General features: G+C 35.5%; 4 protein-coding genes across 4 annotated transcripts; all 4 read left to right on the top strand.

Annotated features, from left to right (window-relative positions):
• On the top strand, window positions 1-675 carry LOC100255009 (uncharacterized). Its single transcript, XM_002267825.4, has one exon. The coding sequence runs from the start codon at window positions 87-89 to the stop codon at window positions 498-500; it is 414 nt and encodes a 137-aa protein (XP_002267861.1). The 5' UTR covers window positions 1-86; the 3' UTR covers window positions 501-675.
• A 975-nt stretch (window positions 676-1,650) lies between these two features.
• On the top strand, window positions 1,651-2,319 carry LOC100260129 (uncharacterized). The gene has a single exon (XM_002264999.5). The coding sequence runs from the start codon at window positions 1,852-1,854 to the stop codon at window positions 2,263-2,265; it is 414 nt and encodes a 137-aa protein (XP_002265035.1). The 5' UTR covers window positions 1,651-1,851; the 3' UTR covers window positions 2,266-2,319.
• An 11,494-nt stretch (window positions 2,320-13,813) lies between these two features.
• On the top strand, window positions 13,814-14,390 carry LOC100265308 (uncharacterized). Its single transcript, XM_002267736.3, has one exon. It carries the CDS (start codon window positions 13,882-13,884, stop codon window positions 14,293-14,295), a length of 414 nt encoding a protein of 137 aa, XP_002267772.1. The 5' UTR covers window positions 13,814-13,881; the 3' UTR covers window positions 14,296-14,390.
• A 1,044-nt stretch (window positions 14,391-15,434) lies between these two features.
• On the top strand, window positions 15,435-16,120 carry LOC100265330 (uncharacterized). Its single transcript, XM_002264845.5, has one exon. The coding sequence runs from the start codon at window positions 15,564-15,566 to the stop codon at window positions 15,975-15,977; it is 414 nt and encodes a 137-aa protein (XP_002264881.1). The 5' UTR covers window positions 15,435-15,563; the 3' UTR covers window positions 15,978-16,120.
• Window positions 16,121-24,697: the final 8,577 nt, after the last annotated feature.

Below are 24,697 nucleotides of genomic sequence, written 5' to 3'. Positions count from 1 at the left end.
CGAAATCGACGTCTCCGACATACATTCTGTTCTCTAGTCCAAAAAACTTCCGCAGAAGAGTGGCGATTAGAAGAAGAGCTTCCATCATGAGTGTAGAAATTCTGAATGGCGCCACCATTGCTGGCTTTGTTGAAGATGAAGAAGCACTCAACAGTTGGGTACATGACCGCTTTGCCGCTCTTGACGAAGACCAAGACGGTGTGCTTTCCTACGAGGAGATGTTGAAAGAACTGCAGTGTCTTGGGGTTTTTGAGACCGAGTTTGGGATTGATGTGAAGACAGACCCAGATGAAGTTGCTGGAGTCTACTGCTTTCTGTTCTCGCAGTTCGATCGTGACTCAAATGGGGTGTTGGATTTTGAGGAGTTCAAGACTGCGACCAAGAGAATGATGCTGGCCGTGGCTGATGGGTTAGGTCTCTTGCCTTTGCAGATGATTCTAGAAGAGGGCAGTTTCTTGAAGAAAGCTGTTGAATGGGAATCCACCAAACTCGTGGCCTAATCTGATTTAGATTCTTGTTTCCTTAATTTTCTCTTCAAACTTACGTAGGTAGTAGAGGGCTTTGATTTGTATTGGTGAAGATGGTGGAACCTTAGAAGTTGTAGTGGCAGTAGAGATTCATATTCTTGTACGTCTTTACACACCTGATTGAAAAGCGCTTCTTTCGGATGAATAAAATCACACATTTGTGAATTCAACTTTTTTTTTTCTTGAAATCAATTTGAAGAATGTATTTTGATGCAGTGAGAAGATAAAGAAAGATTCTCTATTCTTAAAAATTTACACAATTTTTAAGCAATATCTTGAAAAGAATACTCTTGGCTTTTGTTTTCAAAAACAAATTCTGAAAAAATTATTTTCAAAGGAGCAATATACCCAGAGAATATAGCACAAGTAAGATTAGATCCCATAGCGTCTGCAAGACCCAGAAATCTATTCTTGGGTAGGGGTTATTGCAGTACTCCAAATTGTCCTAGAGGAGGACCGCATAATTTCTTGAAAAGTGGTTGAGTGGGAATTGAACCGAGTGTTTGTTTGATAGGAAAATTCTAGAATATCGATAGGCATCTATCGAATCTAACGAAGATACGATGCTATAACAAGAATGTGTTTTCCTCCGGCCAAATGATTAATGAAGTCATTTCGTGTGGTAGGTATACTAAGTCCACGTTATGTACTATGGTGGTTTACTTTTGAGGAAGTCGGTGGAATATTGGTGGGTAAGAAAAACAAGAGGACCCACAAAAATGTCCATTTTGTGGGCACATTGATTTTCATATTCAGGTTTGGCGCATCGTCTTAACCGAAAAAGTTACTCGTCTTTGACTTGGTCAAGTCCTTTCGGCTTCTGACTTTCTAGACATCAACTCAGCCTATATATTGTTTTCCAAAATGTACGTTACAATATGACATGTTGGTTTCTGACTATCTACATATCAGATGAGCCTATTGTTTAATTTCCGAAGACACGGGGACCCATATGAAAAGTCATATTTGTTATGTAATAGAAGATTTTTTGAGATTGAATATATATGTATAGGTTGATACAGTTTCACCGACATAGTGATGATGGTATTTACGAGAGCCTTCCCATTAGCTTGGTTTGCGTGGGAGTTTTCAGAAACCAGAGGCACAATAAAGAAACAATAGGCTGAAAACTTTCGGTGTGTTTGAACCAGCATATCACTTTGCAAGAAGTTTAACGGTTGTTTCTCTACTAATATTCAGCTATATATATGCAACCATGGCATCCTTCATTTTCATCAAAATCAAAAGCCTTTTTACTACTTGGTTCTTGGGTTAGAGCTTTTCTTGGATACTAGCCAGTTTGAGCGCAGGAGCAGAAGAGAGAATGAGTGTGGAAGTGTTGGACGGTGCCACCATTGTCAGCTTTGTGGAAGATGAAGAAGCATTCAATGGTTTGATCCATGACCGCTTTTCCAATCTTGACACAAACCATGATGGCTTCCTCTCCTATGCAGAGATGCTGAAAGAGTTTCAGAGTCTGAGGGTCTTTGAAACACACTTCGGTATTGATGTTAAAAGAGATCCAGATGAGCTTGCTCATGTCTACGACTCCCTGTTTGTGAAGTTCGATCATGATGCGAATGGGGCGGTGGATTTGGAGGAGTTCAGGAAGGAGACCAAACAAATGATGCTCGCCATGGCCAATGGGTTGGGGTTCCTGCCCGTTCAGATGGTCCTGGAGGAGGACAGCTTCCTGAAGAAAGCTGTTGAAAGGGAAGCCATGAAAATGGATGCTTGAATTGTTTGTTGATTTTGTTGAGGTATTTGAATCGCTAGCGGACTTATTTTTCTATATGTTCTCTCAATTGAACGCCATATTTTTGCTTTCCTTTCCATGTAATTGCTGGTTATAACTAATGAAGAAAATCTAGAATTTCTTTATTTTGGGTGAAAACAATTGGCCTTTCCAAGCTTGCTTATTACTCAACGAAAACGTAAGGATCTCCTTTTCATAAGTCATTTATTGATACCTCCTTGCCCTTTCAGAGCTTGAATTGGTGAGATGGGAACCACACAAAAACAAAAACTTCTGTAATAATTCATTAGAAATAAGCTTTTTTCTTGAATTGAAGCGATTCCATGAATTATATACCATGTGAGAACAATTGGCCTTTCAAAGCTTGCTTATTACTCAATGAAAACATAAGGATCTCCTTTCCATTAATCATTTGTTGATACCTCCTTGCCCTGTCAGAGCTTGAATTGGTAAGATGGGGACCATAAAAAAAGCAAAAATTTCTGTAAAAATTCATTAGAAATAAGCTTCTTTTTTGAATTGAAGTGATTCCATGAATTATATACCATGTGAGAACAACAGAATTTTTAATCTTCCCTCCCAATGGTTACAAGAGTAAAGACATCTCAGAAGCTGGAATGAAGGGCAAAATACTTTCACCAACAACACAAATAGAGATACTGGAAGATGCCCAGATTTGAAGTCATCCCTCCAAGTTTGGGTGAGGACAGCTGACATCTTCATAGCCCGATTATCACCCGTACCTTTGCTATCTCTACTATCTGAAATGTTTCCATGAAGAATCTGCCTGAAGATGATGATGGGCCAATTTCGTAAATTTTTTGGTCCTGCAAAAATTAGCAAAACAAAATAGGAAAATAATGCGAACAAAATATTTATTGAAATTAAAATATTGTGGGTACAATCTCAAAAATAATATTATTTCCAAAAAAATATTTTCCATCTGATTCTTTTGCCTTGATCACACTTTGGAAGATGACGATGGTGTTTTCTTGATTTCGAAGATCAATCGAGGGTCATAAGTAGCTTATTCCCAAATGACCTTGTTGAATAGCGAAGAACACGTGTAACAATTTTTTTGTCGTTTACCAAACTTGTAGGAGATTTGATGAAGCTTTTTCTTTTGTTGTGAAGCCTAATGAAGCTTTTTTTTTTTTTTTTGTTGTGAAGCCTCTTTTCCCATACGAAGTCGCCTTTGGATTTTCTCTTTTAAGATTTTACTTTCTGGATTATTTTTTTCTGATTTTTTTTCTCCTTTCTTGATAGAAGACACCTCTATTTATAGGTGAAAATAGAGATTTTGAATTTCAAATTCCCGAATTTTAGTTGCTTATTCAAGGGATTTTGTTCCTTGATTTTAACAAATTTCCCTCTTCGGCAAGTTTTACCAACAAGATAATAATAATAATAATAAATCCTTTTTATAATTGGAGATTAAGAAAACTTATCCATAAAAGGATATTTTTTAAAAAAAATTATTCATTTTGAAGACCAAATTAGTGGTAATTAATCCACTAATTTTTTTTTTATGTCTACAGGCCCATGTAAGGATCAATTGAAGGAACAAGACCTTTTGTTTCTAGTGGTTGCATGTTAGATGACAAGAAGTTGGTTGGCACCAGATCCATTAGGCCATCCATTACTATCTTCTTGAGAGATGGCTGCTCTAAGTGCTCATTGTTTGCCTTGCGTTTATATCTTCGTACAATATAGGAATGGGCAATAGTGAATAAAAGTTAGCTCCTCTATATATTGTTATCCAAATCACTGAAAATATATGGATAATAAGTACATATAACAAATATACAAATAAAATGAAGTAGAAAATTGGAACTCATAAATAAAGTTGATCGAGGCTAGAGTTTGACTATATGTCTTTAAGATGAATTTGTCCGCTCAGATGCTTACGGTTTATGAACAATCGTCTCATATGATACAACGATCACTTTCTTGTGATAGTAACACTTCATATTACAAGAAACAATGAATTACTTGATTTGGTAGAAAAGAAAAATGATTAGACTTGAAGTTAAGGAGAACTTAAATGACAAAAAAAAAAAAAAAAAAAGAGTGGAGAGAATGGATGGATGAATGAATGAATAAATAAGAAATGCCATGAGGGGTCCCTATTTATAGATTTGATGGTGACTTTTAGAATACAAGACACATCCTTTAAAACAAGTTTTGTCTATTTAGAAACAACATGTCTTTTTTTTTATAAAAAAAAATCTTAATTTCGATTCAACTATGTAAATTCCAACATATATAATCAGCAAACAATAAATAATAAATATTTTAAGAGTGCATAGTTTCATGGGTCTAACTCATGTTCAAGGTATAATGCAAAATTTTAGTTGTGCAATACTTAGGTCATATGTGCTTCAGGTCCTCTTGAGACAAACATTCCAATCACATCAAAATGATTGGACAACTACAATACTATAACTTGTATCATTTTAAGACATCAATATCAACCCTAGGTCAAATCTTTGGCTGGTTATATTAATGACCATATAGGAATAGAAGCCATACAAAACCTTATATATTTAGGCAGTATGTGTGCGTAAGTGTATATCTTGCCAATCAAAGAAAATTCATGATACTTATAAAGGTTTGAGAATTCGTGTAAATATGGCTGAAATCCTCAATAATTATTGAGGTAATTGTTTCTCATTATATAGAGTGTATATACAGTTGAGAGATCCTACAAACTAGGAAAAGATAAAATATATATAATAACAAATAATCTAAGACTGAATCTGGTACAATCATCAATGAACACTACATAATAACGAAAACCAGTAAGAGAACAAACAGGTGAAAGACCCCATAAATCATAGTGTAAGTGATCAAAAGGCAAAGGACAACAATTATTATTAAATGAAAAGGGTAAACGATGGCTCTTGCCAAGGTTACATCCAACACATAAACTTGAATCTAAACCCATCAATTTATTACTACAAGAAATAAAACCAGACTTAGAAAGAGAGTTAATGGTACGAAAACTAGGGTGGCCTAGTCGAGCATGCCACAAGGGAACAGAGGCACACAACTTATTTGAAGAAACGATGGAAGCAAGAGCATGATGATTTTGATCGAGCACATACAAGCCATTCTCACATCTGCTGACCCCCAACACTGCTCTTGTGACCCAATCCTGTATGGTAAAACCAGAGGGAGAAAAAATGACACAACAATTATTATCCTTTGTAAGTTGACTAATGAAAATAAGTTTTTTCTTAATGCCAGGAACAACTAAAACATTGGATAAAAATAAAGAGCTTTGGGGAACAAGAGTGGAAAGGGAACTAGTGTGAGAAATGGAAAAGGACTGACCATTACCAACCATCACCTGTTCATTACCAGAGTAGACAGTAGGAACATCTACACCCTCGGGATCATTTGTCAAGTGAGAGGTTGCACCAGAATCTGGATACCATGCGGAGTCGTTGGAGTCCGGAATTGAGCAAGCTGTGAAAGCCTCAGCAAGGTTGGCAAATTGCTTTTTCTTGAGATTAAGGAATGTCCAACATCGTTTAGCCATGTGGCCCTCTTTGTCGCAGATTTGACAAGAAACAAGAGAAGAGGGGGACGATTTTGAGGCAGAGGCAATGGAATGTTTGGGCTTCCCACTCTTGGTGTTTTTCAATCTGGTAGAATTATTTCGTTGAGCGTAGAACGCTAAGTTGATAGATTGTTGGTACACTGATCGCTCAAAGATCTCATGACTCAAAGCTTTTGGAATGATATCTGCAAAAAAAAGGTAATGGAAGCTGGGAAAGCATTGTAGTTGAGAAAATTTTATAATCGGGACCTAAGGCTCTCAAGAACCAGTGGACTTTATCCAAGTCGTCAATGGGACGACCAATTGCCGCCAATTGATTGCAGAGCCCTTTAAAGAGTCAAGAAAATTCTGCCATGGATTTCGAGCCTCGCTGCATCAGTTGAAGCTCATCCTTGAGTTGGAGTCCTTGAGTCTTGGATCTGTGAGAAAAAGAGGCTTCAAGAGTGGTCTAGGCCTCATGCGCATGACTCAGACCAAGTACCTCACTCATAGATTCCTCTGTAAGAGAAGAATAGAGAAGACTGAGGAGAGTTTGATCAGTAGTCAACCAAGAGGTGTAGGCCGGATTCACCTAAGTGGTGCCATTAGAACCAGTAACCTTTGGAGAAGGAGCTAGGACACTACCATCCAGAAATCCAAGAAGATCTTGGCTGGTCAGCAGAGGGATAAACTGATTTTTCCATAAAAAATAATTAGAGGAGGTCAGTTTGATGGTGAGCATATGCACCATCGTGTTGAGCAGAAGTGGAGATGATGAGGACGACGATGCAGCCATGAAGAGGATCGGAAAAAAAAAATTAAATTAAAACCTGCTCTGATACCATATAAAGGTTTGAGAACCCGTGTAAATATGGTTGAAATCCTCAATAATTATTGAGGTAATTGTTTCTCATTATATAGATTGTATATACAGTTGAGAGATCCTACAAACTAGGAAAAGATAAATATACATAATAAAAAATAATCTAAGATCAAGGAAAGAATCAATCAGGAGAGGATTCTGCCTTATCAATACTCTTACTTGGTGGTGATGTAACTACCCTTCCGTTGGTCCTAAAAACACGTGCTGGTGGGGATGGCAAAGTGGGAACATTTTTAGCCGATCATATATAGATTGACCTATCGCACGCTAGAAAGAAAGAATAAAAGAAACATGTTCTCGTTACATGCAACATATAACCCATCTTAGGACTTCTCATACTGGATAACATTACAAACCCATTAGAAACAAAACGCACCAGCAAGGCCCCATAAACACGCCATGCTTCATGCCTCTTTATCTCATTCTTCTGCTTCTCAAGGAGCATCTCAGGTTCAAGAAGTCGAAGGTATGGTTCAAGATTTGGCACTACAAGTAGGCGAACCTAGGCAAAAAGTACAGTGTCGCAAACAGCTAGCTCAAAGCTCCAGTTAATGGCAGATACAATTTAGAAACTAACTATAAGATAAACCATAACAGAACAAGCTCCTACATATGTCATTTGGTTGAGAAGAAGGAAAAAAAGAGTATATAGGAGAAACTCTGTCAAAGGTATTTCCATTTCAAGTAAATTCATTTTCCTAAAGTAGGAAAGATTCTGAGAGACAAAATAAAAGCAGCTAAAGCCCCAAAATTTTATCCTTTAGATCGTTTTTTATTTATTTTCTTTGTAAAATCATATAAAAAAAGAATGAGAGTGGCGTACCATATTTGGTCCTAGAGCTGCTAAACCTTGAATTGCACCATAGTGTTGGGTCATAGAACGTTTTGGGTCTAAAAACGCATGGAGCAGAGTCTCCGTCAGCTGCGTTTGCTGATTGTTGTAAACGTGCCCAAATCTGCAAAATCTAATAAAATTAAATTCTGAGGATGAAATTTGAAATTAAGAGTAAGATGTTAGGGAGATGAAAAGAGAGGTGAATCTATGTATCCATGCAAAGAAATGTTCTTGAAACCAAATGCTCAGCAGCCACTAGATTACATAAAGCAAGTTAAACAAACCTGAATCAGGGCAAACTCAATGGCATCAAATGAATTTGTATATTTTACTCATGTAGGGTTCATTTATTGTTTGGATAATGTATAGGCAGGAGGGGGCATATGTAGATTTTTCCCTTTCTTTTCAGCCTTATGGCCCATTTGTATGCTTCCATTGTACACGGTGTGATCCCTTTTCTTGTTGGGTGCCTGTTAATAAATTTCTTGCCTATCAAAAAAGAAAAAGGCAAGGCAGATGACCCACCATTCTAAGAAATTGTATAATTTGAGTTGCATTAGGTTGTGTAGTTTGCACCAGGTTTATTAATGCCTGAAAGTCAGGGCCTAACTGATCAAAGGGTTCATTGATTAGTTCAACTAGATGCCACAAGCTTAGAAGGTGAACTGCACATGAGAATAGTTCTAATTTTTCTTAACACTGCCACAAGCTCAGAAGGTGAACTGCTTTAGAATAGTGAAGCAAAACAAGGTAGTCATTGCAGTCTTCACAACCCAAGTGCAAAAACACAATACCGGGTATTGCATGCATTGTTTCTCCATGTCTGAAACTTGGATTTATCCATGATTGATCTTATCCAAATCATAAGTGTGCATTAGGGTATATAAATATAAGACACAAGTGTTACTTGTGCTATTTTATTCATTGAAACCCAAAGGTTTAAGGTTAGTTCAGTCTTATTCTTTCACTTATAGTAAGAAGAAACCCTAACCTCCATAGGCCTCAAGAGAGAGAGAAGACCACACTTCTCTATTGCTTAGATTTGGAGAGAGAACCATAGGATGAAGGCTCTTGCACGTGAGAGAAATTAAAATGGAAATTTTTAGAGATCCTTAATAGAAAATAAATTATCATGATAATAAGATTGGATTCCAATTGAGGCAATGTTTGTTTGTTTTTTTCTTTTTCTTTTTACTTAAATCTAAATACAACTTAATTTAACTTAACTTTAAATACTATTTAATAGAATTAAATATGAAATTATTTTTTATTATTTTATTTTTATTAAGTATTAAGTACTAATAGAGTAAGGATCATGTTAAGATTCTGTTTCACTTATTTGGAAAAATTATTTTTAACAACAAAAAGTCAAATATTTTTGCCTTTTTCTATTTAATCAGAAGATTTTAAAAAATAAGTAATAAAAAAAAAGTTAAAAACAAATTATCCAAATTCTTACATTCAATATTAAGCTTAAAAAACAAATACCACTTAAGAGTATAATTTTAAAATTAGGAAATGTAAAGAATAAGGAAAATAATTCTATGAAAAGTATTTTTGAAATCATTGAGAGGTATTTTCCTTTCATAAAAATTATTCTTAAAGATTTTACTTCAAAAACGATGGCAAAATATTTTTGAGATTTTAATAATCAATTTTTTCTTACAGTTCTCAAAAATATCAACTTGACTTGTTGGCATAAAGTCAACCAAGACGAGACCAAGCTTCATTAGCCGAACTTCGAAACAGAGGCAAGTTACGGTGTGAAGAAACAGACGGTCGTACTGTTTCCAAATCTTATGTTCAAGATTGGACAAGATTTCAGATTCTTTGTTGATCATGGCTGATGAATCTCTATGTGATCCATCATATCCACAGAGAAAAGTAACGAATCGAGCTCTCCACAACGGATAATTGCTTGCCAGAAGCTTCAGCTGCAGTTGCGCAGCAGCATTGATGGGAGAGGTGGTTTGGGATGGCGAGACTGTGTTTGCTTTGGGAACTTGCCGACGATGTTTCTCCTGCCATCTTGGAGCAACTTTAATGATGGGAATTGAATTCATGTTATCGTGGAGAAGTGATAAATAAACTACAGTTATCATGGAGGAATTTCAGCTATGAGATTCGATTGATTGGTGACTTCCTTCCACTCAAAATTAAGCTTTACCTACTTTGGTTCCTAGGAAATGTGAGTGAAGATACAAGAGAAAGATCGATAGGAAATTATATTAATAAAAAAAAAATAAGAAATAGATTTAAATTCAGTAACTTATTTTTATATATTTTAAATTTATTTTATCTATTTAAATTTCATTTATGTAAAGATTAAATAATTTAAAAATATTTAAATTTTTAATTATATTTGTAATGAACTATATTCATGTCAATGTATTCCAAGAGAGAAAATAGCTAGGTAGCTCACTTTTTAATACTTGAGTAGTATATAACACCAAATTTATAATATTATTACTTGTTTTAAAAATTTATATATTATCATTACCACGTATAATATGTTGGAACCCACACAATTTAGTATCAATAATATTTACTAAATTAAAAATTTATTGTATTTTACTTTTTAATATAATAACAAGCCTATTTATAATAAATTAATCATACTTGCATTAGGATTCCCATTTCTATTAGACCAAAAGTCTTAATTAACATAAGAAATCTAATAAATAACAATTCTTAATGCTTCTCAAATTCTTAAAACTCTTCTAATTTGACTTTAAGTCGAATTATAATTTCAACAATCTTCTTTAATTCGAGTTGTAAAACTAATCACACCAAGCATCATCTCTAACTTCTCGAACACATTCGTTTTCAGTGGTTTTGTAAAAATATCTACAACTTGATCTTTGATCTACAAAATTAAAGTTGATCTCTTGATTTTTCACGAGTTTTCTAATATAATGAAATTTGATACTTATGTGTTTGCTTCTATCATAAAACAACAAATTCTTTGTCAATACAATAGCAAACTTATTATTATACAAAATCTTTGTACGACCCTTTTGTTCATACTTCAATTCAATAAGGTTATGTTTGGTTCCTGGAAAATTTGAGGGAAAATACAAAGGAAATGAAATAGAGATGAAAAATAGAAGGAAATAAAAAAAATGAAGGAAAATAAAAAATAGATTTAAACTCAATAAATTTTTTTTATATGCTTTTTCAAACTCATTTCACTTAGTCCCCTCTATTATATAAAGATTAAATAATTTAAAAATATCCAAACTTTTGATGAATTTTAATTATATTTTATTTTCTTTTATATTTTTTTATAGTGAAACTAAACATGATAAAACCATTTTCTTTAATATTTTTCTCTTTTCTTAGTACTTTCCAAGAACTAAATATAGTCTAAGCATCCTGTAAAACCAAACTACTCGACATGTTGTGAAAGTAATTGTCATGTATTTAGTTTTTGTAATTGATAATGCTACAACTTATTGTTTTTTTTTTTTTTTTTTATGACCATAAGAATGCTCTTGTTCCAAAATAAATATATATATATACCCACCAGTACTTTTTATAGTCTCTTCATCGCCTCCCCAGTCACTATCTATCTAACCCACTAAACTGAAGTTGCTTGAATATGAATAGAAAATTTCATGATCACAAGTATCACTTACATACCTCAAAATTCAGTGCCGCTTGCAAGCGTAACTAATATGATTTTTTTTTCCATAAATCAAATGATAATTTCCACTCCAAAAACAATATTTGGTCTAGTAGATCTCAAATAAGGAAGACTTCCTACTATGCCTAATGCTTTCCTTTTTCATCTCTAGTCACTCTGCAATAAGAGTACAGATTTCTGATGATGATTCCATCTTGAATCACTTTAGAATATCTATAACATAGTTATCTTGTGAGATGAAGATATCATCATCTGTTTGTTGGACTTAAATTCCAAGAAAATAGGACATTAATCCCAAATTTGTCATCTTAAATTATTGTTTCGTTGTCTCCTTAAAATCTTCAAACATCTATTGACAATTTCCTATAAAAATTAAATCATTCACAAAGAGGCATACAACAATTATATCACCATTAGAATTTGACTTGATATAAAGTGTATGCTTAAAAGGACTCTTTTGAAATCCATGCAACAATAATTAGGTAACAACCGCGTATACTAAGCACGTGGTGCCTGCTTTAACCCATACAATGCCTTTTTGAGTTTGTAAACTTTTTTCTTTTACCCTTCCTTAATATATATTGGTGGTTGTTCAACAAAAATCTCTTCTTCAAGTACACCATTAAGAAAAGCAGACTTCATATCCATTTGGTGAATTTTCCACCTTTTCTGAGCTGCAAATGCAAATATCATGTGAATGGTATTTAGTCTAGAAATTTGTGAAAAAAAAACTTTAAAATAATCAATGCTAGCTTCTATTTACAACCTTTTGCAATCAATCTTGCCTTAAATCGATAAACTTTACCATCAAGTTTATATTGTCTTATAAACCCATTTAACACCTATAGGCTTTTTTCAAATTAGTAGATTAGTTGTTTTCCATGTATTGTTTTTCTCTATTGATTGAATTTCTTCATTCATCGCTTAAATCCACTTTTTATCACTTGCTGCTTCTTTATACAAAATCAGATCACAATATACAAATAGACAAAAGTTAACTAAACCTTCATCAATAATTTCAATATCTTTCATGACTTCACAATCCTTTAAATATGCAATATGAGAAAGTTTTGGACGACCTTGTGGTTTAGACTCCTACCTTGTTTTCATTCGCATAGGAGAACTTCTAATATGAGCAAGTGTCTTGTTGTAGAATCCTTCGAATTCTTATTGTTTTCTACAAAGTCTTCTTCAAAGACAACTCCTTTTTCCTCACTTTGTGTTTGGGTCCATGCCTAACTCTCATTCTCTAGGAATTGAATATCTCTACTCACAATCATTTTTCCTATTTCTAGATTATAGAGTTTGTAACCTAGTTACATCACCATAACCAATGAAAGTACACTTCTCACTTTTATCATCAAATTTGTAGAGTTGATTTTTTGATTCATTCGTTGTTCATGCGAACACAATGAACTCATCAATCTTTCAACCATGAAATGACTATATTCTTTCTTTCCTTAATTACTACAACAATATAGACAAACCTTGCACTTAAAGATCGCATAATTTTCTCTACTATTCGTTGATTATCAAGCTTCTCACCATTACCTTGCATCTAGTTAACAATGGTTTGTACTCAATTAAAATAATATGAGATAGCTTCAAAGTCATTCATGCAAAGAGACTTGAATTCATCTCTTAATGTTTGCAACTTCATTCGCTTAACACATTCATCACCTTTGTTTAATTTTCGTAGAGTAACTCATGCCTCTTTTGATGTTTTTGCTTATGAGATTTTCTCAAATATGGATTCATCTACTACTTGGAATATTGCATAAAGTGTTTTTTAATTTTTCTTTCAAGAATCTTTCAATGAATCTTTTTGCTCCTTTGATAGTGCCTTGAATTCTTTTGAATCGATCATTTCATTGTAATTGATATTTACTAGATCTCCTAAATCTTGAGATCTAAATAAGACACACATATGAATACACTAATTATCAAAATTATTACTTGTAAATTTTGGAAGTTGAAGATGAATTGAATTATTATTATTTGTAACCATAATTTCACAAACAAAATTGCAACTTTCTTGTGATTTTGCATTTTTCCTGGTATTCTAGCTTTGCTTTGGCATTTCACCTTCTCTAATACCAATTGTTGGAACCACACATTTGGGTATTGGTAATAGTTTGCTAAAATAAAAATTTATTGCATTATACTTTTCAACATAATAACAAGTCTATTTAAAATAAACTAATCATACTTGCATTAGGACACCAATTCCTAGACAAAAAGTTTTAATTAACATAAGAAACCTAAATAAATAACAATTTGTAATATTTCTTAAATTCTTAAAATTCTTCTAATTTGATTTTAAGTGGGATTATAATTTCAACATAATTAAATACATTAGAAAGAAACGCAAAACTCATAAAGTTTCTATATCTAGCAAGAATCATCTTAGAGAAGGAAATACAAATATTTTAGAAAGTTTCTAAATCTAACTAGCTAGTACCGTAATAGAAAAGGAAAACAAATATTTTCAGTAGAATATAACTGTATTCAATATAGGAAATAGAAACCGATTACAAATAGATATCTGCACAAACTCTACAATAATATACATATATATGAGTACAAGGCCGTCTGTACTTTCATCAAAATCGACGTCTCTGACATACATTCTGTTCTCTAGTCCAAAAAACTTCCGCAGAAGGGTAGCGATTAGAAGAAGAGCTTCCATCATGAGTGTAGAAATTCTGAATGGCGCCACCATTGCTGGCTTTGTTGAAGATGAAGAAGCATTCAACAGTTGGGTACATGACCGCTTTGCCGCTCTTGACGAAGACCAAGACGGTGTGCTTTCCTACGAGGAGATTTTGAAACAACTGCAGTGTCTTAGGGTTTTTGAGACCGACTTTGGGATTGATGTGAAGACAGACGCAGATGAAGTTGCTGGAGTCTACTGCTTTCTGTTCTCGCAGTTTGATCGTGACTCAAATGGGGTGTTGGATTTTGAGGAGTTCAAGACTGCGACCAAGAGAATGATGCTGGCCGTGGCTGATGGGTTAGGGCTCTTGCCTTTGCAGATGATTCTAGAAGAGGGCAGTTTCTTGAAGAAAGATGTTGAATGGGAATCCACCAAACTGGTGCCCTAATCTGATTTAGATTCTTGTTTCCTTAATTTTCTCTTCAAACTTACGTAGGTAGTAGAGGGCTTTGATTAGTGTTGGTGAAGATGGTGGGACCTTAGAAGTTGTAGGGGCAGTAGAGATTCATATTCTTGTACGTCTTACACCTGATTGAAAAGCGCTTCTTTCGGATCAATAAAAGCACACATTTGTGAATTCAACTTTTTTTTTTCCTTGAAATCAATTTGAAGAACATATTTTGATGCAGTGAGAAGATAAAGAAAGATTCTCTATTCTTAAAAATTTACACAAATTTTAAGCAATATCTTGAAAAAAATACTCTTGGTTTTTGTTTTCAAAAACAAATTCTGAAATAATTATTTTGAAAGGAGCATAATTTCTTGAAAAGTGGTTGAGTGGGAATTGAACTGAGTGTTTGTTTGATAGGAAAATTCTAGATTATCGATAGGCAGGCATCTATCGAATCTAACGAAGATACGATGCTATAACAAGAATGTGTTTTCCTCCAAATGATTAATGAAGTCATTTCGTGTGGTAGGTATACTAAGTCCACGTTATGTACTATGGTGGTTTACTTTTGAGGAAGTCGGTGGAATATTGGTGGGTAAGAAAAACAAGAGGACCCACAAAAATGTCCATTTTGTGGGCACATTGATTTTCATATTCAGGTTTGGCGCATCGTCTTAACCGAAAAAGTTACTCGTCTTTGACTTGGTCAAGTCCTTTCGGCTTCTGACTTTCTGGACATCAACTCAGCCTATTGTTTTCCAAAATGTACGTTACAATATTACATGTTGGTTTCTGACTATCTACATATCAGATGAGCCTATTGTTTAATTTCCAAAGACACTGGGACCCAAATGAAAAGTCATATTTGTTATGTAATAGCAGATTTTTTGAGGTTGAATATATAATATTTTCATGTAGAACCTAATTTCTAACATTGTATATGTATATGTTGATACAGTTTCACCGACATAGTGATGATGGTATTTACGAGAGCCTTCCCATTAGCTTGGTTTGCGTGGGAGTTTTCAGAAACCAGAGGCACAATAAAGAAACAATAGGCTGAAAACTTTCGGTGCGTTTGAACCAGCATATCACTTTGCTAGAACTTTAACGGTTGTTTCTCTACTAATCTAATATTCAGCTATATATATGCAACCATGGCATCCTTCATTTTCATCAAAATCAAAAGCTTTTTTACTACTTGGTTCTTGGGTTAGAGCTTTTCTTGGATACTAGCCAGTTTGAGCGCAGGAGCAGAAGAGAGAATGAGTGTGGAAGTGTTGGACGGTTCCACCATTGTCAGCTTTGTGGAAGATGAAGAAGCATTCAATGGTTTGATCCATGACCGCTTTTCCAATCTTGACACAAATCATGATGGCTTCCTCTCATATGCAGAGATGCTGAAAGAGTTTCAGAGTCTGAGGGTCTTTGAAACACACTTCGGCATTGATGTTAAAAGAGATCCAGATGAGCTTGCTCACGTCTACGACTCCCTGTTTGTGAAGTTCGATCATGATGCGAATGGTGCCGTGGATTTGGAGGAGTTCAAGAAGGAGACCAAACGAATGATGCTCGCCATGGCCAACGGGTTGGGGTTCCTGCCTGTTCAGATGGTCCTGGAGGAGGACAGCTTCCTGAAGAAAGCTGTTGAAAGGGAAGCCATGAAAATGGATGCTTGAATTGTTTGTTGATTTTGTTGAGGTATTTGAATCGCTAGCGGACTTATTTTTCTATATGTTCTCTCAATTGAACGCCATGTTTTTGCTCTCCTTTCCATGTAATTGCTGGTTATAACTAATGAAGAAAATCTAGAATTTCTATATTTTGGGTGAAAACAACTGGCCTTTCCAAGCTTGCTTATTACTCAACGAAAACGTAAGGATCTCCTTTTCACAAGTCATTTATTGATACCTCCTTGCCCTTTCAGAGCTTGAATTGGTGAGATGGGGACCATAAAAAGGCCAAAACTTCTATAAAAATTCATTAGAAATAAGCTTCTTTCTTGAATTGAAGTGATTCCATGAATTTTATACCATGTGAGAACAACAGAATTTTTAATCTTCCCTCCCAATGGTTACAAGAGCAAAGACATCTCAGAAGCTGGAACGAAGGGCAAAATACTTTCACCAACAACTCAGATAGAGATACCGGAAGATGCCCAGATTTCAAGTCATCCCTCCAAGTTTGGGTGAGGACAGCTGACATCTTCATAGCCCGATTATCACCCGGACCTTTTCTATCTCTGATCTCTGAAATGTTTCCATGAGGAATCTGCCTGGAAGATGATGATGGGCCCATGTCAGGATCAGTCGAAGGAACAGGACCTTTTGTTTCTGGTGGTTGCATGTTAGATGACAAGAAGTTGGTTGGCACCGGATCCATTGGGCCATCCGTTGCTATCTTCTTGAGAGATGGCCGCTCCAAGTGCTCATTGTTTGCCTTGCATTTATATCTTCGTACAATTTAGGAATGGGCGATAGTGAATAAAAGTTAGATCCTCGTATACTGTAATCCAAATCACTAAAAATATATGGATAATAAGTGCATATAATAAACATACAAATAAAATGAAGTAGAAAATTGGAACTCATAAATAAAGTTGATCGAGGCTAAAGTTTGACTCTATGTCCTTAAGACGAATTTGTCTTGCTCAGGTGCTTACGATTTATTAACAATCGTCTCATATGATACAACGATCACTTTCTTGTGATTGTAGCACTTCAAATTATAAGAAACAACGAATCACTTGATTTGGTAGAAAAGAGAAATTATTAGACTTGAAGCTAAGGAGGACTAGAATGACAAAAAAAAAAAAGAAATAGTGGAGAGAATGGATGAATGAATAAATAAATAAGAAATGCCATGGGGGTCCCTATTTATAGATTTGATGGTGACTTTTAGAATACAAGACACATCCTTTAAAATAAGTTGTCTATTTAGAAACAACATGTCTTTCAACAAAAAAAAAGTCTTACTTCAACTATGTAAATTCCAACATATATAATCACCGAACAATAAATACTTTAGGAGTCCATAGTTTCAGGGTCTAGATCATGTTCAAGGTATAATGCAAAATTTTAGTTTTGCAATACTTATGTCATATGTGCTTCAGGTCCTCTTGAGACAAACATTCCAATCACATCAAGCCACACAAGACGCAGTGGGTTGTGGCTTTTGTTTCCTAAAAACTGTTAGGAAGTGTCCCAAATTCCTAATTAGTATAGATTCTTTTTTTGTAAAGAATATTATATAGAATATTTATAGGTTCATATATTATTGTAATATTAGACTTCCTTATAGAATAAGGAAGATTGTTGGAAATGTCCTTATAAATATTATAGGTTAGGAAGGGAAAAAGTAATGAGATAAAGATGGACTAACAAAGACTAGAGGTGGATAAAGATGTGAGGAAGAACGGAAGGTACCTAGTGAAGCGAGACAACTAGTGGTAGGGTAGGGATACGAAGAATGGGGGAAACATAGAATGTTTTAGGAACCCAATAAGTGTATCTGGTTATGTTCTCTGTAATGTTTTGGTTTTGTCCTCTATAATGTTTTCTATTGTATAGTGAAATGATCTTCTCTCATTCATGGACATAGGCCTGGTTCGTCGAACCACATTAAATCTCGTGTATTGTTTGTGTTGATTATTTTATTTTTGTGTTATTGATTAACGATATTTGCATCAAATATTCTATTGATCAACAAACTGGTATCAAAGCATGGGTTAAAGATTTCTGAAAAAGTAAAAGATCACAGAGCACACAAGATGAAAACAAAAGGAATTTTTAGTGAAGGTGGAGTTGATTGCTCTCTCGTGGTGATATGATATAAAAGCTTGTGTCATGGAGAGTTTGAAGATTGACTTCATGGAATTTGGTTCAAGGTGGAATTGTTTAGAAGTGTCCCAAAACTAATTAGTATAGATTTTTTTTTATTTTTTTTTGTAAAGAATATTATATAGAATATTTCTAGGTTAATATATTATTGTAATATTAGACTTTCGTATAAAATAAAGAAGATTTTTGGAAATATCCCTATAAATATTCTTCACAAAAAAAAAATCTATATTAATTAGGAATTTGAGACACTTCCTAACAATCTCCACCTTAGGAATTTAATATATTATTGTAATATTAGACTTCCTTATAGAATAAGGAAGATTATTGGAAATATCCCTATAAATATTCTTTACAAAAAAAAATCTATACTAATTAGGAATTTAAGACACATCCAAACAATCTTCACCTTGGACCAAATTCCATAAAGTCAATTTTCAAACTCTCCATGACACAAACCTTTTGTATCATATCACTACAAGAGAGCAATCGATTTCACTTTCACTTAAAATTCCCTTTATCTTCATTTTGTGTGCTCTGTGAAGAGTGACTTCATGGAATTTGGTACAAGGTGGAGATTATTAGGAAGTGTCCCAATTCCTAATTAGTATATATTTCTTTTTTTTATAAAAATATTGTATAGAATATTTTTAGGTTGATATATTACTGCAATGTTAGAATCCTTATAGAATAAGGAAGGTTATTGGAAATATCTTTATAAATATTCTAGATTATGAGGGGGGAAAAGTTATGAATGGGTCTGTAAAGACTATATGAGGTGGATAGAGATGTTATAAGAGGTGGATAGAGATGTGAGGAAGAATGGGAGGTGTTGATGGCAAAATTCCCCTGCTACAGTAGTCGTCACCAGCAACGGAATCTCGATCAACGCGTTACAGTGAATCCTCCTTCCTCCTGCAAAAAGATGTCCGGACAGGATGTCCGGACACACCCTCCGATGGTTTTGTTAGTCATGGCTCAAGAGATCAAGCTATCAGGCTTTTTTAGGGATAGTTAGCCTACCTTCCTTCTTGTGTGAAGGCCCTTTTATATAGTGTCAGAAAGTATGGCCTCGCTGTGCTAGCGGGTCCCATCGTCATGATTGCGATTCATAAGGTGGCAAAGCAATCATGACATTTCTGGTGCCAGGTGGCGGCTGCCACTTCAATTATGACGTTAAATATCGGGGATGTGTCAGGCACTTTGATAAGATTTAGGAATATCTTGTCTCTTTAAATATTGGGAATGTGTCAGGCACTCTGATAAGATTTGGGAATATCCCATCAAGCTTATCTTGCATTGAATATGAGTGACAGTTCAGGAGACTTGGTCGTCAATATTATCTGATTTTGCTTTTTGATTGTGGGTGAAAATGGATCCGACGAATCGCGAGTGTCTGACGAGCTAAGTTATCCGGGGAATCTGAAATGGCGGCTACGGATGTTCTCCGGGTACGCGCTATCAGAGTATCCGGACATACCTGACCAGGGAAGTTGAATCGCCCTTCTCTCTCATCCGACGGCCGGAGAAGGTGGAACGTTGGCCGGACCCGGATATGAGATATCCGGATGAGGTGGAACGTCGGCCAGACAGAATGGCAGCTGTGAGACATCCGGATAAGATAGAACATCGGCCGGATAGAATTCTTATCCAGGTGGAATGAGCTATGTCGCGCGTCTTAAGGGGGAGAGAGCCAAGTGACATTTTTTAGGGAGGATCCCATAGGAGGTACCAGATGGAGTGAAATGGCTCGTGGTAGGATGGGATATGAAGAGTAAGGAAACATGAGATGTTTCGGGAATTCAATAGTTATATTTGGTTATGTCCTCTATAATATTAATATTTTGGTTCTATCATCTGTAATGTTCCCTATTATATAATGGAATGATTCTCTCTCATCCATGAATGTAGACATGGTTAGCCGAACTACGTTAAAACCTCGTATTTCGTATGTGTTATTTGATTCGTTCCCAATTGGTGTCTCAGCTAATTCATGTCCAGTTGGTGCTCTTTGATTGAGAGAGTAATCAACAAAATTTATAACTTATATCACCATGCATTAGGATAGCTTAGCTAATATAACATAGTGGCTCTAGGATCGTTCACTGGGAAGGGTTTTCAACTCACAACTGATACCAATTCAAAGTAAATTGGTGCTTTTTCATTTCAAGGTTAGCTTAAGAAATAAAACACAAACTTTGTTTAAATGAGGTTTTGTTTAAAGCTAACTAAAAAGAAAGTAATGGAAATTACTTATGAAGAAAAACATTCCTTGGAGGTTTAGGTTCACAGGGGAGGTTCCTTATGCAAAAACAGAGCTCTGGTCATTTGGTTCATTTCCTCGCATTAGAGAATTAACATATAGTTAATTCTCTAACCGGTGTTGTACAGATGTAACCTTTAAATGGATTTCAGCTCTAATTCTCTTTCACTGATGCAACTTGCAATGGCTCGTGCCTCTCACCTAGCATTTGCCATTCAAGGTGATCTTTAACTTTGGACTTCCCTTCTCAAGCTCGCAAGAGATAACTAATGGATGTCTCCTTGGAATCCAAAAGCTTACCAAGTGTTGGCAATTCTAGAAAATCCTACCTTCAAGTCACTTCCCAAAAGCTCGCAAGAGGTAAACTAGTGCATCTCCATGGACGGAGATCACTTGCTTTACCAAGTGTTGGCTCAAGTGAATTGAAAGTGTTTTAAGTTAACTAAAAACATAGAAATCATTAAAGGATCACATTTTCTCTTCATTAATGACTGAAACCACAAAGCTACTAATTCTTGCACTTGGAACCTTTCCCAGCAACCTTAACTCCAAGGAACTAAAAGTCTAGCCACTCATTCTCTGAGGAAACTTCCTCAGAGCTTGTTTGGCTAGTAAGAAAACTAATGAGAAAACAATTATATGAAGAAAAAACAGAGCAAGTGCTCTGTAAAATATATTTCTTTCTTCCGCTGATTACATAATATATCTTCTATAAAGAAAATTACAAACTATATATATGAGGTTATTCACCCTTTGTACTTACTTAAAGACTAAGGAATCCTATGATAGGTGGGTTACAAGGAGACTTTGGGGATTTAGATAACAAATATCTAAAGTAAAATATCTCAAGATGTCGGTCGGAAATATCAGGAAGCTTCAGGAGAACACCGTGGCACTATATACTGAGAGAAAAACTCTCCTCGTAAGCGCTATTAGAGGATCCGGATATGTCTATCCGGAGAAGTTGAAGCGTCCTCCTCTCCCATCCGGCTGTGAGATATCTGGATGTAAAATGTCGGCGCACGGAATTCCGGATGTGAAATGTCGGCGGGCAGAATTCTTCCCCTGGTGGAATGAGCTATGTCGCGCAAGGGGGACCATCTGCCTGTGCAAGGTGTAGGGACCCCTCTCCCGGATGACACGGAGTGCGCATGGCTATCCCGATCAACTCCATCCGGATTCCCCAAGAAGACATGTGGCGCGCTCCCCTATCCGGACTCCCTCATGGAGAAGCACACGACACTCATGAACATCACACCCGGACGATAGCAATCCTATCCGGATATGGTGTCCGGATCATTGACTAAAGTGAGCAAGCCTTGCTATAGCCCACATTCCGCCGCCATCCTGTCCGGATGCCATGTCCGGACATCTTTTACTCCTTGCATTCCGAATTTGCTTATGGCAAAGGACTTCAAAGCTTCGGTTCTACATGTTTCTGAGCTTTCCATTGCTTTGCCATGGATTCCAAAGAACTCTCCTCAATCTCTGATTGCTTTGGTGATCAAAAAGCTATCAAAACACCAAAAATTAACACAATTTGATTAGAATTGATTGCAAAGGTCCTTAATATGTTAATTGGGTTAAAAGGTGATAACTACTACTCAAAAGTGTTTATAAGAGTTAATTACAAGTTATGAAATAATACTTTTTGAGTAGTAATCATTATTGTTTTATCTTTATGTTCATGATTAACGATGTTTGCATGAAAGCTTCCACCGTCACAACAAAAACCTTTTCCAAAATGACAACACCTAACTGCATCACAATGTGACTTGACCTACAAACTGCAAAAGAGAAGCATGTGATAGGCATGTAAGAAAAAGAGCCCAACCCATAAACCCAGGAGGACATAGCAAACCAGTTCTCCAAAATAGAGTACTCTTTTGCTTCCTATGGTATTTCATAAACAACATACACTTTCAAAAGATCCTTTATCACTGAACTAGCAAAATGATCAGGCAGCTACAGTACTGTAACTTGTATCATTTTAAGACATCAATATCAAACCTAGGTCAAATCTTTAGTTGGTTATATTAATGACCATATAGGAATAGAAGTAGTACAAAACCTTATATATTTTAGGTAGTATGTGTTGGGGTGATGATGGAACAAACCTGTAGTAATTCAAAAGAGGAAACAAAAAAAAAAAAAAAAATCGAATGGAAGTAAAAAGAGATTCGTTTGTTTAGAGGCTTGCAAATTGCAATGTCCTAAAGACAAAATTTTGACACTCTGTTCTTGATTGCAATAGTAAATGGTGTCTATCTTTCAAGATACCACTCAAAAACTGATATAAAGAGGGCAATCTCCTATTTATATCCTTGAAAACCAAGTGTTGTGTTCCCTTCAAAGGTTGTGTCTCCTTCATTAGACATGTTCTTTGATTTTCTAACAGTCAAAAATTTGAAATTTTGAAAATTTGACTGTTATAACGTTTGAAACTCAAGCAGAAACTGAAAAATTGGGACTGTTACAGGACCGGTCGATAGGTCTGGCACCCATTTGCTCGACCAGTAATGACACTGTCCAACCGGTTCTTATTTTGTCCAAGAAACGGTCGATTGGTCTAACCTCCATTTGCTTGATCGGAAATGCCACTGTGCAACCGATTCTTATTTGAGTTTCAAGCTTCGAAAAGTTAAGTTGTTGGACCGGTCAGGCACCCATTTGCTCAACCGGTAATGACACTGTCCAACTTGCTCAACCGGAAACGCCATTGTGCAGTTGGTTCTTATTTGAGTTTCAAGCTTCCAAAAATGAAGTTGTTGGACTTTTAGTGCAAAAAGAATAGGCTCCATGCCATGCTAGCCCAGCCCAGGTCGGGACGGGCGCGCGTGTGTTATCGGACCTAAGCTCATATAGGTCCTTACCCCTCTAAAAACTTTGGTGCCCTTAAGGGCCCAACCCAAGGTGCAAGTATAGCTCTTATAAGCTATTGAAACTTTCTATAAGTTTCCAATGTGGGATACTAGTTTCATTCTTTATAAACTAGTCTTTAAAGTGAAACTTTTAATGAGTTTTCAATGTGGGATATTTGTCCCACATTTGTTTCTGATTACACCATTAACACACAATTCATATTCTTTTCATTCACCAATTTTCCAACAGTATGTGTGCGTAAGTGTATATATTGCCAATCAAAGAAAATTCATGATACTCTTGGTGGTGATGTAACTACCCTTCCGTTGGTCCTTGAAACACGTGCTGGTGGGGATGGCAAAGTGGGAACGTTTTAGCCGATCATATATAGATTGACCTGTCGCACGCTAGAAAGAAAGAATAAAAGAAACATGTTCTCATTACATGCAACATATAACCCATCTTAGGACTTCTCATACTGGATAACATTACAAACCCATTACAAACAAAATGCAACAGCAAGGCCCCATAAACACGCCATGCTTCATGCCTCTTTATCTCATTCTTCTGCTTCTCAAGGAGCATCTCAGATTCAAGAAGTCGAAGGTATGGTTCAAGATTTGGCACTACAAGTAGGCGAACCTAAGCAAAAAGTACAGTATCACAAACAGCTTAAAGCTCCAGTTAATGGCAGATACAATTTAGAAACTAACTATAGGATAAACTATAACAAAACAAGCTCCTATATATATGTCATTTGGTTGAGAAGAGAAGAAACAGATCTTTTTATTCGGTTAAGAAGGGAAAAAAATGAGTATATGGAAGAAACTCTGTCAAAGTACTTCCATTTCAAGTAAATTCATTTTCCTAAAGTAGGAAAGATTATAAAATAAAAGCAGCTAAAGCCCCAAAATTTTGTTCTTTAGATGGTTTTTTATTTATTTTCTTCGTACAATCATATAAAAGAAGTATGAGAGAGGAGTACCATATTTGGTCCTAGAGCTGCTAAACCCTGAATTGCACCATAGTGTTGGGTCATAGCACGTTTTGGGTCTAAAACCGCATGGAGCAGAGTCTTCGTCAGCTGCGTTTGCTGATTGTTATAAACGTGCCCAAATCTGCGAAATCTAATAAAATTAAATTCTGAGGATGAAATGTGAAATTAAGAGTAAGATGTTAGGGAGATGAAAAGAGAGGTGAATCTATGTATCCATGCAAAGCAATGTTCTTGAAACCAAATGCTCAGCAGCCACTAGATTACATAAAGCAAGTTAAACAAACCTGAATCAGGGCAAACTCAATGGCATCAAATGATCCATATTTTACTCATGTAGGGTTCATTTATTTTTTGGATAATGTATAGGCAGGAGGGGGCATATGCAGCTTTTTCCCTTCTTTTCAGCCTTATGGCCCATATGTATGCTTCCATTGTACG

The sequence above is a fragment of the Vitis vinifera genome, chromosome 12 (assembly GCF_030704535.1).
Source record: "Vitis vinifera cultivar Pinot Noir 40024 chromosome 12, ASM3070453v1".
In the NCBI taxonomy this organism is placed as follows: Eukaryota; Viridiplantae; Streptophyta; class Magnoliopsida; order Vitales; family Vitaceae; genus Vitis; species Vitis vinifera.
Note: the sequence above shows the minus strand (reverse complement) of the source record. Positions and strands in the feature narration are given on the sequence as shown.

Bases quoted from the DNA above. Each gene is read 5' to 3' on its own strand.
- LOC100260129 (XM_002264999.5), top strand. From the start codon at position 1,852: ATGAGTGTGGAAGTGTTGGACGGTGCCACCATTGTCAGCTTTGTGGAA.
- LOC100265330 (XM_002264845.5), top strand. From the start codon at position 15,564: ATGAGTGTGGAAGTGTTGGACGGTTCCACCATTGTCAGCTTTGTGGAA.
- LOC100265308 (XM_002267736.3), top strand. From the start codon at position 13,882: ATGAGTGTAGAAATTCTGAATGGCGCCACCATTGCTGGCTTTGTTGAA.
- LOC100255009 (XM_002267825.4), top strand. From the start codon at position 87: ATGAGTGTAGAAATTCTGAATGGCGCCACCATTGCTGGCTTTGTTGAA.